At 44.0% G+C, this 12,532-nt stretch overlaps 1 protein-coding gene and 1 non-coding gene across 2 annotated transcripts; both read left to right on the top strand.

Annotated features, from left to right (window-relative positions):
* Positions 1 to 3,778: 3,778 nt before the first annotated feature.
* Positions 3,779 to 11,781, top strand: Eif5 (eukaryotic translation initiation factor 5). The gene is made up of 12 exons (XM_076849587.2): positions 3,779 to 3,867; positions 3,989 to 4,178; positions 4,413 to 4,692; positions 4,788 to 4,869; positions 5,140 to 5,312; positions 5,626 to 5,737; positions 6,872 to 7,014; positions 7,252 to 7,410; positions 8,120 to 8,281; positions 8,592 to 8,756; positions 9,179 to 9,313; positions 9,591 to 11,781. The coding sequence occupies exons 3-12, from the start codon at positions 4,621 to 4,623 to the stop codon at positions 9,678 to 9,680; spliced, it is 1,293 nt and encodes a 430-aa protein (XP_076705702.1). The 5' UTR covers positions 3,779 to 3,867; positions 3,989 to 4,178; positions 4,413 to 4,620; the 3' UTR covers positions 9,681 to 11,781.
* On the top strand, positions 6,053 to 6,178 carry LOC143396148 (small nucleolar RNA SNORA28). The gene has a single exon (XR_013091023.1). It is a non-coding gene; the product is annotated as a small nucleolar RNA SNORA28 (small nucleolar RNA).
* Positions 11,782 to 12,532: the final 751 nt, after the last annotated feature.

Genomic DNA, 12,532 nt, shown 5'->3' with positions numbered 1-12,532 from the left:
GTAGGGTATTCCTTTAAGGGATGCAGAGCCTAAATGCAGCCACCAATATCTGTACATGTAAGAACTGACCTAGATGACACCTCACCCAGGCAGCAAGGGACTCAGCACTGAGAAACTAACCAGACAGGGTCCACTCCCCACATACTACCAGGGATCAGGGCTCACTTACTGGCTGGCAGTGCAGGATTCACCTGGGTGGACAAACTGCCAGATTCACAACTTATGAGGACAGTGTCTGAGAGGAGGGTAGGTGTGATGCTCCCTTGCAGAGGTGTGCCTAGGTTTCAGGCAGGAGAGCCCCTGGTTGTGGCCAGTGCCCGCAGCACTCAGGCCAAGATTGGCCACCGAAATCACACGGGAAGGGGTCCAGCTAAGTCAATACTCACCAGAGGCGAGCAAGAAGCACCAGAGTGGAAAGGCTGCCCTGTGCTGGGTGCTCTGAGTGGTTTCCAGGTGCCAGCAACCAAACCAACTCAGGAGCAGAGACAACCTCCCACCATCCAGCCCCCATCACCTACTGGGGCTGCAGTGCATGCAGGCAGATGCCACACAATTTTGTATTTTTTTTTCCAGGAATGGCAACAAGATAGACTCCTGAAGGATCACAGCACTATACCTGGGAGGAGGAACACACATCAGCCCCTAGTGATTCCTCACCTAAACACCTTAATCTTTTCCCCACATGCCTCTGCTTCTTATCTCTGGAGGCCTGCATTCCTTGGCAAAAGTTCGGATTCCTTTGTTCTCCTGAGGATAAGTTCCCTGTCCTCAAGCTGCTTGGCCTTGTAAAGAAGACAAACAAGTAAATAGGCAACAACAAAAAGTACCCCCAATAGGGCTGTGGTGTGTGGGTGGTGTAGGCTAGGCAGTCACAGAGGCCTGGAGGCATCCTGCCCAGGGGGTCATAGCCTTCTTGGAGGAGGGCAAGCACCAGCCTCCACTAGTTGAAAAGTGAACTTCTGGAAGGGACTGGGCAGGGGGGCCTGTGTCCTTGTTACATAGCACAGACATGTTTATTGATGAGAGAGCATTAGATGATCACAGTCTAGGACACTAACCCCGAGGTCACCCAAAGTTCTATACTCACCAGACAATCTCTTCCCTTCCAGCAGCTCAGAAGGTTTGCTCTATGCACACTAGGGTAACTGGCTAGGACCAGAAGGAAAATGCGGCTATGTTCTGTAGCTTGTCCACAAACAAGGGAGACAGGAACTTAAGTAACCAGCCATGTGCTGAGAGGGATGTCACAGAGGGGAGCCAGCTGACCAACCAGATGACCCCTCACAGTGGACACTACCTTAGTCAATTCAATGGCTCACCACTCAGAAATACAAGGTTCTCAGTCCAGGAATAATGGACCTTGCTTAAGAGGACTAATCCACATTCAGCAGACACCAACTTGGAAAAACCAGAGGGCTAGCTGATTAATTTACCTTTCTGGCAGTTATTCACACCCGCTGTCCAGGGCATGTGCTGAAATGCACTGTTCATGCAAGCATTTGACAAGGATTTCATAAGTGTCCATTATTTAACCTGTAAGCATCTGATTAAGGAAATACAGAAGCCAAATGAGGCAGGGATAGAAAAGGGAGGTGGAATTGTGCAATGAGCTTGGCGTCAAACAAGCTGGAGTTCAAACACTGTGCACCATTTATTACATAGACAACTAGGTAAAATTGCTTAACCTTCCTGAGTCTCTGTCCTCATCTGTAAAATATGGGCACAGCAACACCCTCTCACAGGACCATTAATAAATTATGTGAGATTACGTATTTAAACTGCCTAGCTGTACTTATGCTTATATTTATCTGGAGAGGGTATGCCACCTAATGGTTAAGGGAAGAGGCTTTGGAATCAGGGAGATCTGGGTTTAATCCTAGCTCTGCCACTTACTAGGAATATGATCTTGGGCAAGTGGCTCAATTATTTCCAAGTCTCAGTTTGTTCATTTGTGAAATGGGAATATAAATTCCTGAGAGAGACCAAGAAGTAAACAAGATAATGTATTCAAAGGGCTTAGCAAATTTCCAGGGTATGATAAGCATTCAACAAATTACATGTAAGAGTAATTTTTAAAAGCTGTCCAAGACTTTACGCATTATAAATTAGTACAAACTTCTGCAGATATGGTGGCACATGCCTGTAATTCCAATGACTCTGGGAAGGCTGAGGTCGGAGGATCAGAGGTTCTGGGCCAGTGTCAGTAAATCAGGGAGGCACTGAACAATTTAGGGGGATCATATCTCAAAAAATAAAAAATAAAAAAGGCTGGGGATGTGGCTCAGTGATTAAGCACCTCTGGGTTCAATGCCCAGTACCAAAACAAAACCAAACCCAAAACTTAATAAATTAAACGTATAAAAAGTTAATCACTTCGAATTGTTATTTAAAACCTTTTCTGAAACAAGCCTCTGCTCCAGACTACTTTCAACCCATATTTTCTAACAGTTTCTAAAATAATGTCATTCGTGTGCAGTCAAGCATAAACTTAAATCTGTCTCAATACTGCTAAGTCATGCTCCACAGTGGAACGGAAGCAGCGAGTCTGGGCTCTACCTCTGAGTTTGTCTGAGGGGAGCCCTGGTACCCATAAAGCACTATGCATTCGATATAACGATTACAGACTGATGCGCAAAGCGTGATTGTAACAAAAGGCCCTGCAGGAAAGGACACAAATCACTTCTCAATCTTTGATTTATTCTGACACTGTCTATTTTTAAACGGCTTATAAAGCTTTCAAATCATACAAGAATAATTTTGATAGAAATCAACAAATCTTTGAATTCTAAGCTTCCTGCAAACTCGACTGGTCTAGAACAAAGGGCAGCCCTGTTGTTCCACCCCTCTGGGAGACCACGCACCGCGCGGACCCCGAGGCACCGAGGCGGGAACCCCGTCCCCCCCCCCCCCGTGGGTTTGCGAGGTTCAGGGTGGACGAGGGTACGATTTCAAGTCTAGACCGAAACTTTCACCCAAAACCCAAGTTTTTGAAGAATGTGAGGGTTTCTACGAGCTGAAACTTTAGAGGCTCTTTCCAAATAGAATCATTGTCAAACGCAGTATGGAATCTCATCGCCAGCACCTGCCCTGGCCACGGCTCCAAGCCAGGAACCCAGCCGATAAAGCAGGCTGGGCCGGGCTCTAGGAGGCCCGACGTGGCGGTCACTTGGGGCCAGTGACAGCGAAGCACCTAGCGGGCTAGGCAGGGCGCAGACCCCCCCGCTAAGTCGGCGTTTCCCCGGGAGAGAGCCGGGAGCCCCGAACGCGGGGAGTGCCGGGACACACCGAGTCCTGGTCGGGGCAGTAGGCGGCCGGCTCCCTAGTCCACGCCACCTGCGCCTGGGGCAGCCGCAGCACCAGGACAGCAGGGTCGAGGAGGGCAAGCGAGCCGGGGCCCCGGAAGCAGGGATAATCTATGTGCTCCGGCGGGCGCCAGCCCGAGAAGAACACTGCCTCGGGGGCGGCTACCAGCTCGCCAGCCTCGCGCGGCCGAGGGTCATCGCGATGCCGCCGTGGAGCCCCGCCCGGCAGGGGGAGGGGGCAACCGCCATCTTCCCGGAGCTCCAGAACCCACAGCGCGCGGCCCCGTTCTCGCGAGACCGCGAAGACCTATGGGAAGGGCGGGGGAGGGGAGGGGAAGGAAGCCGGGCCCGGAGCCGGGGGCGGGCCGCGGCCGCGAGTGGAGCCCCAGGAAGCGGGGGGCGGGGAAGGATGCGATTGACGCGGCCTGCAGACCAATGACGAGCGAGCTCGGGCGGGCCTCCGGCCAATGGGCAGTGCAGCCCGCCGCGGGGGGCGGGCGCCGGGGCCGAGGGTAGCTTGAGCGCGGCGGCGGCGTTGTTCAGTCAGAGCGAGAACATTCCAGAGGTGAGTCTACGGGGGGCGGCGGCCCGCGCCCCTGCCCAGCGCTCCCACCCCTCCACCCGCGGGCCGCCGGCGGGGCTGGCGCCGCCCGGCCGCCCGCGGCTCACGGCCGTGTCCCCACCAGGTCGCCAGGCTCGGCGCTGCCGGTGTGGACGCGGACGTCGCTGGGACAGCCCTTCCCGCTGCTCGGCGGCGGCACCTGCCCGGCCGCCCTCCGCTCGCCCGCCCCGCCGCTCCGGACCCGGTTTCCAGCGCCTCTTCCTCCCAGTCCCGGGCGAGCCGCGTTGGGTTTATGTCTTTATTTGACGAAAACGGTGAGTCGCGGGCGGCGGGCCATGGCGGCGGCAAGATGGCGGCGCGGCCGCGTGACCCGCGCGCGTGTGGCGCAGTTTGGGGGGGGCCGCTCGGGGGCGCGCGCGCCGGCGCGGTGAGTCAGCGCGCGCGGGCGGCGGGGCCGCGGCCGCCTCGTCCCCGCCGCCCGGAGGCCGCGCTGCGGGCGGCCCCGGCGATGCTGAACCGCGGGGCGTGTCGCCCCTCTTCTCTTGCAGAGCTGTTGCGCAGCCATTGGTACCTGTATTGGGGAAACATAGCGTACAAGCAAGGAGCTTACAGCCTCAGCGGCGAAAAATTTTTCATGTCAGAGACCGAGAACTCTTGCAGTCGTTTATGTCATCCCTTCTTCTCCAGACAGAAGATACCAAAAAGTTGCAATCAAAGATCTCTTCATCTTATTGATAAAGCCACTAATAAGCCAAAATGTCTGTCAACGTCAACCGCAGCGTGTCAGACCAGTTCTATCGCTACAAGATGCCCCGTCTGATTGCCAAGGTAGTACCGGTCGCCATGGTGGCAGGGAGGCAGCCGCAGCTCTCCGTGGGGTTTCAGGGAAGACAGCGCAAAACTGAAATTCTTATTTCCTCTAGGTTGAGGGCAAAGGAAATGGAATCAAGACAGTTATAGTCAACATGGTTGACGTTGCAAAGGCGCTTAATCGGCCTCCAACGTGTAAGTAAAGCTTTCCCAGAAGCCTGTACACTAGAGGGTCTAGGACAGTCTTTGAATTGTAAAACTTCCTGAGTTATATGCTAATTAGGTTATATGCTAATTGTGGAGCCTCGGACTTTAAGGGTTGCCATAAGTTCACTGCCTAGCCAACATTTCATGAACCCACATCATTTTAAAACAGTGGTGGTTCTTGAATAAAGGTGAATAAGCAGCTAGAGATTGGTTTATTTAGTTCCTTAATATAATCAAGCCTTTCTTTTCTTAACATAGATCCCACCAAATATTTTGGTTGTGAGCTGGGAGCACAGACCCAGTTTGATGTTAAGAATGACCGTTACATTGTCAATGGATCTCATGAGGCGAATAAGCTGCAAGACATGTTGGATGGATTCATTAAAAAATTTGTTCTCTGTCCTGAGTGTGAGAATCCTGAAACAGAACTGGTGAGTGCCATTGAGGGTTTTGTCAAAAAATGGGGGGCTAGGGAGTGGTGAGACAATACCTGCTTTTGTGATCAGTTCTGTATTAAAGCTAAAACACGTTCCTGAGAAGACACAGAAGACTTAATTGTAAGTAAAACACCTCACATTTTGGGGGATTTTTTTTTTTATGCTTTCAAGTAGGTCACCTTAAAAAAAAATGTACGTAAAGGTAGTGTTTTAGATGTCTAGATATTTTCACACTTTGTTCCAAAAATTCACTTAGAATTTTCATCTTACATTATGGGTAACATACCTATTTTTATTATTTTGGCAGCATGTCAATCCAAAGAAGCAAACAATAGGTAATTCTTGTAAAGCCTGTGGCTACCGAGGCATGCTTGACACACATCATAAACTCTGCACATTTATTCTCAAAAACCCACCTGGTAAGTCTTCATGAAAAGCTTAAAGCAATGGTCATTGGTAACAAAAGTGGAAAGTATTTGTTGTTATAAAGCCAGAGTGTAAGGAGTTTTCAGTCCTTGGGTTGCATTTTATTGACTGTGAGACTTCCTTGGAAATTGTACTCTTGTTTTTACACTACTAAAGGTGAGACGAATCTGCCATCAGTTTTTAAGACACGTTAGAATGGAAAACATAGTTCAAGTTGTAAAACAGTATGATGGGATTGCATCATCTACTTTGGTACTGTTTGTAAATGAGGCTTCCTTTGTTAGGCTTAAATGACCTTAGAACTTTGCAAGCAACACTCTGTGGCAGATTATTGAAACTGTCTGACACAATTTGAGCTTGCTATAGCAAGAAAGTCTAACCTATTCCGGTGTTCTCTTTTCTGTGAGACAAGCCGTTATATGGGCTTAAACAGTGTTCTGAAAAGTGTTAGGTAAAAGCCAGATTGAGATAGGCCTTGTTCAAGTTGGTTAGGCCCAACTTATTTATTTATTGGTGCTGGGATTGAATTCAGGTGACGAGGGCTTGCTGAATTGCTGAGGCTGGCCTTGAATTTGTGATCCTGCTACCTCGGCTTTCCACGTTGATTATAGGCATGTATCACCATGCCTGGCAGAACTAAACATTTATTTCCTTCATATTTCCTTGCTGGAATTGCGTGTGTGTGCCATTGCACCTAGCAGGAGGTCCAACTTTTGACTAATCTGGTCAGACATCACTGTAATCTTGGTCTTACTGTAATACGCCTAATATTTTATGTATCTCCATTCACCGTGTGGCTTTGTTACCTATGAAATACAGTAGATGGAAAGCCCTTAAAAATTACAGTGGTGTCTTGTGATATTTTCTGAGATCAATAGGGGGGCATGATGTTTAAGTGTTCTGATGAGCAGTAAGGTGATATGAACTGTAGGAATGTACCTCATCCCAAATACTGGTGATTAAACTTGGACACTTTACCACTGAGCTATGCCCTCAGCCCTTTTTATTTTTTACTTATTTATCATTTTTTGAGAGAGAGGGTTAGTCTCCTGATTTGCTGAGATTATAGGCATGTATCACTATGCCTGGCAGAACTAAACTTTTATTTCCTTCATTTTTCCTTACAGAGAATAGTGACAGTGGTACAGGAAAGAAAGAAAAGGAAAAGAAAAATAGAAAGGGCAAAGACAAGGAAAATGGTTCTGTATCCAGCAGTGAGACACCACCACCACCACCACCAAATGAAATCAGTCCTCCTCCACATGCTGTGGTGAGTGTAGGCTTGAGAGCCTAGTGGGCACTCAGTTGTATAAAGTAGCTGGCACTTTGTTGAAGTGGGCAGAAATGATGAAACTAGCCTTCAGTTAAATATTTAGAACAGTATTTTGGATTCCAAGTGTTGCCAGTTGCTTGAGTTTTGGTGGGAAAATAATCTTTGTAAATCTGAAGTATTTTTTATATTTAAAAAAAGTGTGCCTTTGGTCAAACATTTTGGTTTTGTAAACAGGAAGAAGAGGAGGATGATGATTGGGGAGAGGATACAACTGAAGAAGCTCAGAGGCGTAGAATGGATGAAATTAGTGACCACGCAAAAGTTCTGACACTCAGTGATGATTTGGAAAGAACTGTAGAAGAGCGTGTCAATATTCTGTTTGATTTTGTTAAGGTAAAACATTTGCTTGATCTACCATTGAGCTTCAGCCCAGCTTTTGTGCTTTTTAGATATTTCTTACTTTTTTTAGTTGTTGACGGACCTCTGTTTTTATTTATATATATATATGCAGCACTGAGAATCGAACCTAAGTGCCTCACTCAGGCTAGGCAAGCGCTCTATCATTGAGCCACAACCCCAGCCCAATAATTGAAAAGTAACTTCTGTTACTTTCAAATACTCTTGTTTTCACATTTCTTTTTCTTTATCCAAGTAAAGTTTTTGGAAGGTCATTATAAGAGTTGTGTCACTTGCAATTTTGTATCATTTAGAAATGCAAATTGGGTAGAAGAAATAAGGAGACTAACCTGATAGCTTTTTTTTTTTTTTTAAGTAATTGAACACAGTACCTTTATTTTATTTATTTTTATATGTGGTGCTGAAGATCGAACCCAGAGCTTCATATGTGCTAGACAAGCACTCTGCTCCTGAGCCACAACCCCAGCCCCCAGCCTGATATCTTTCATTTATTTATTTATATTCCGTTGTGCACAATACCTTTATTTTATTTATATTCATGTGGTGCTGAGGATCTAACTCAGGGCCTCAAAGGTGCTAGGCAAGTGATCTACCACTGAGCAAAAACCCCAGTCCCTTAACTGGTATCTTGAGCCTAGTGAAAACATGCCAACATTTCACTGAATTGTTTTCTTTTTATTTGCAGAAAAAGAAAGAAGAGGGTATCATTGACTCATCAGACAAAGAAATTGTCGCAGAAGCAGAAAGGCTGGATGTAAAAGCCATGGGCCCTCTTGTGCTAACTGAAGTTCTTTTTAATGAGAAAATTAGAGAACAGATTAAGAAATACAGGCGCCATTTCTTAAGAGTAAGCAAATTGTTTTAGACTCGTGAGATTATGGTGTGTGTCCTTGGTACTGTTTTTAATCACTTTTGTTCATTTTTTGTCATCCTGAAAGAGGAGGTATTTTATAACCTTTGAGCATCTGCAAATGTGTACTTGACCTTTGATGTAGAGAGTAAGTAATATAGGGATATTTTGTGTTTTGACTTTTTTGACATACTATGAGCCATACTTTTAAAAAAGCAGTCTTAAGGAAATGAATATATTTGGGTATTAGAATTGTCAAGTTACACCATGTAAAAAAAGTTTGTTAATGCCAAGTATCTGTTTGCAGTTTTGTCACAATAACAAAAAAGCTCAACGATACCTTCTTCATGGTTTGGAGTGTGTGGTGGCAATGCATCAAGCTCAGCTCCTCTCTAAGATTCCACATATCTTGAAGGAAATGTATGACGCAGACCTTTTAGAAGAGGAGGTCATCATCAGCTGGTCGGAAAAGGTGGGTAATGTAAAAGGTGGGCTCTTCCAGTTCAAAACTATTGAAAAAGATCACTGTGGCTCTTTTGTCCGAGTTAATAATTACTACATAATCTGTCTGCATTAAAGTATAATCCCCTGTGCTTATCTGATGTAACTTATCTGATGTCATCTTGACGATTGCAACAGCAGAAATTGCTTAGACTTTGTGCGTTTGCCAGATACATAATAGACATTCCATGGAGGATTCAAAATTGTATCATGATGCCAGGTAAAATAGCCTGGAATCTCCCAGTAACCTGGGAGGCTAAAGCAGGAGAATAGCAAATCTGAGGTCAATCTCAGCAATTTAGCAAAAACTTGTCTAAATAAAAATGGCTGGGAATGTAGCTCAGTAGTAAAAAGTTAGTCTTTCCTAAGAAAATTGTACTGGACTTTTTTTAGGCCTCTAAGAAATATGTATCAAAAGAACTTGCCAAAGAGATTCGTGTCAAAGCAGAACCATTTATAAAGTGGTTGAAGGAAGCAGAGGAAGAATCTTCTGGTGGTGAAGAAGAAGATGAAGATGAGAACATTGAGGTAAACCCTGGGGAAGTTGGTTAGTGCAGTGTTGATGGTGCGTGTCTGAGAGTGGTGGTAAAAATTAGGGGTGATTCCAAATTTAAGATAAAAGATGAGATAAAATACACTCTTTCAATAGGAAGAGTGATGGATAGCATGTTAGGTAACTTGGGTTTTATTTGATAAAACTCTAGCTACATTGAAGCAGTTCTCCTTTGTTACCACTTGATTTATATTTTAATGGTAAATTTATTGGGGCAAGGTATGTAATTGGTAAAATCATTTATTTTATCAGGTGGTGTACTCAAAGACTGCCAGTGTACCGAAAGTTGAAACTGTGAAGTCTGACAACAAGGATGATGACATTGATATTGACGCCATTTAAAAGAATGGATGCAACCTAGCTTAACAGTGTAATGCTGCAAATTTTTCTCCATTATCAGCCAGAAGTGCAACATGTATGTGTAAAAGCTAAAATGGCTTAACATCATGCTACACTTTAATACTAAAAATCTATTACTGTGAGTGGTCTGTAATTAGCCCAATGAGACATCTAGGAAGTCCATACACACATCAGTGAGCAGATGTAGTTTGCTTATTTATAGCATGTTTCTTTTGGAAAAACTAGTGGTGGACACATTTGGATCACATTTATACAGTTATAAAAATAAAGATTTGATTTTGGTCATTCTTCAGATTTTGGGCTCTGAATGACTTAGCTAAAGTAATTGGCTCCTTTTAAAAAGTGGTGCCATCATTTAACCTGACATGGTCCTTGGAGCCTGGTAGATTTTGTTAGGTGCTGAGACCATTCAGGGGTTTTCAGCAGAATGTAAACAGACTTGTTTGTAATGATCTTACTGAGCTGTTAAATCTAGTACTTTTGAATTTTTTTAGTCCCTCAAATTGGCATCTGTAATTTTTTTGTGCTGAGGTAGACTGATAATCAAATGACAGTGCAACATCTTGTTGAGAAATAAAAATAATCTGAGTGTCCTATAAATAATTTTAAGAACTAGTTTTGAAGTTTGGAGTTGTGATTTTTCAGTTCATGTACACTAGCCCCAAATTTTAGTCTTTGGAGTCATGTGCATTGCACGTTGGATGAGCCAGGGAAAAATTATTAAATTAACAAATAAGTATTTTAATGTGTATGTAGTAGTTGCTTTGTACCAAGAGAAAACTCAAACTTTGAGGTGTGATTAAATAATAAATTCTGATTTTATTTGGGGGAAACAGGGAAAGGTGCATTTAATCTCTAACAAGAACTCAGCAGTTTTTCAGCTTTTACCCTTAAGATTTAAATTATAATTTCAAAATGTTGAGACATTCTATCTTGTGTTCAGTATGTCGTGCACCCCCCAAAAAAAGAAAAAAAATATTGTGGTTTATTCAATGCCTTTTACATTTGGACATGTAGCTTATGCTGTTTTAGATTTTGGTTATTGCCTTGCCAAAAAAGTGTTGCTATATTTCAAACTGGATTTTTTTTCCCCCAAAAAAAGTCTTATTTAAAAAAGAAACAAGTTAAAGGCATATTTCTAAGTCAGAGCCTATATTTTGGTGTAAGACTTGGGAGGGATATTTTTTACTTCACATTGAATATAGCTGGGCTCCCAAGAAGTTTGGATGATGGCCATTGGGTGTAGGTGATGAGTCTGACAGCCCATCCAGGGCCTTGGATTTGGACTGACACAGGTGAATTTCTTATGCAGTTAGCTGATGAAAACTTTTGATTGGGGTTCTGACTTTGAGTTTATAAAAACTGCATTTATTCCTTTCCACAAAAAGTGCATTCCAGGCATTGCAAAGTCCATGTGGTTAATTTTGTGTGGAGCACTGGCTCACATTATTCAGCTCTTGTTTGTGACCCATCTCACAGATTATGAGACTTTAATGACATGTATATAAAAGTTTTTCACATTGAAAGTATACAAATATTTGAAAATAAAACCTTGTTAGCTTGACACTTTACAGAAATAAAAACCTAACAATCTTAACATGGACAGAACATAGATCTCCCTCTGCCTTTCGATAGATTCTAGTGAGTGAAGAGCAGGAGCTATATACCTGAAGGGAACATGCTGTGTCACACCAAAGAGGAGACTTTTGCAAACTCCTGTAACCTAGGTCAGATTCTTTGGGCAAGGCCCATTTGCTGTCATTAACTAGATTCTATCAGAGGTGCTGGTGACCCATGTAGAGTGTACTTACTACACGTGTCAAGCTGATGAAGTGGTTGTTGTAGAGCTGTGTGGCTTTTACTCTAAGGGAAATGTGTCAGGGCTTCTCAACACTAAGGGAGAGGGTTAGGGCTTAGACCAGTGTTAAGTCTGGTGCCAAACTTTAGTGGAATTCAAATTCACATGATCTGGATTTAATTCACAGGTTAACCTAATAGAGTAATCCACTTTGCTCTATTGAATTGTCTTAAAATTTCCTGTTTCAAACAGCTGCATTACTTGATTAAAACAATGTTAAAATTCTGTTTTGTCTCTGCTTTAATGTTAAAGTCAACCTAAGTTTTGGGGTTTTTTTGTTTGTTTGTTTTAGGATATTGATGTGCTTCACACATGCTAGGCAAGCATTCTGCCACTCAACCACAACCCCAGCCCAAGTTTTTGTTATAATTTTATAAGTTCAAAACCTTGAAATCCCTGTAGCGGCTGTAGTTTGTTCTTTCTGTAGGGATATATATCAGTCCTACATACAAAGTGTTGCAAATTTCATTGGTTATTGATTCCTCTTAAGTTCTAACTGTAGTAGCATGAGTTGGCTATGAACTGCAAGTCTGCCCCCCCACCCCACCTCAGTGTTTTGTATTGTGTGGTATGGAATCAAACCCAGGGCAAACGTTCTGTTGCTGAAAGTTTAGTCCTTATCCCCAATGCCAATCCAATAACAAGGACACACTTATGAGAAAAAGGAAGGTTTATTGCATGTGCCACGCCAGTTAATTCTTGAAATCTGGTGCTTTCTAGGGAATTCAGATTCCAAATACCTATATAACTGGGACACAGCATGAATCTCCAAGAATGAAGGGATGGGGAATGACTACTTTTCAAACAGGCCCTTCTGAAGTTGATAAACTGGAGACTGGTTTGAGAATGGGTGGGAAGGTGTTTCCTTATCCAGTGCTTCCTCTTAGGGGATATGGAGATTGGGTCTTGAGCTGCTGCTAGTCTTGATTCCTACATCCGATCACACCTAGTGCTGAGTTATGTTTATTTGATACTG

This window comes from Callospermophilus lateralis, chromosome 3, assembly GCF_048772815.1.
Source record: "Callospermophilus lateralis isolate mCalLat2 chromosome 3, mCalLat2.hap1, whole genome shotgun sequence".
Lineage (NCBI taxonomy): Eukaryota > Metazoa > Chordata > Mammalia > Rodentia > Sciuridae > Callospermophilus > Callospermophilus lateralis.
Note: the sequence above shows the minus strand (reverse complement) of the source record. Positions and strands in the feature narration are given on the sequence as shown.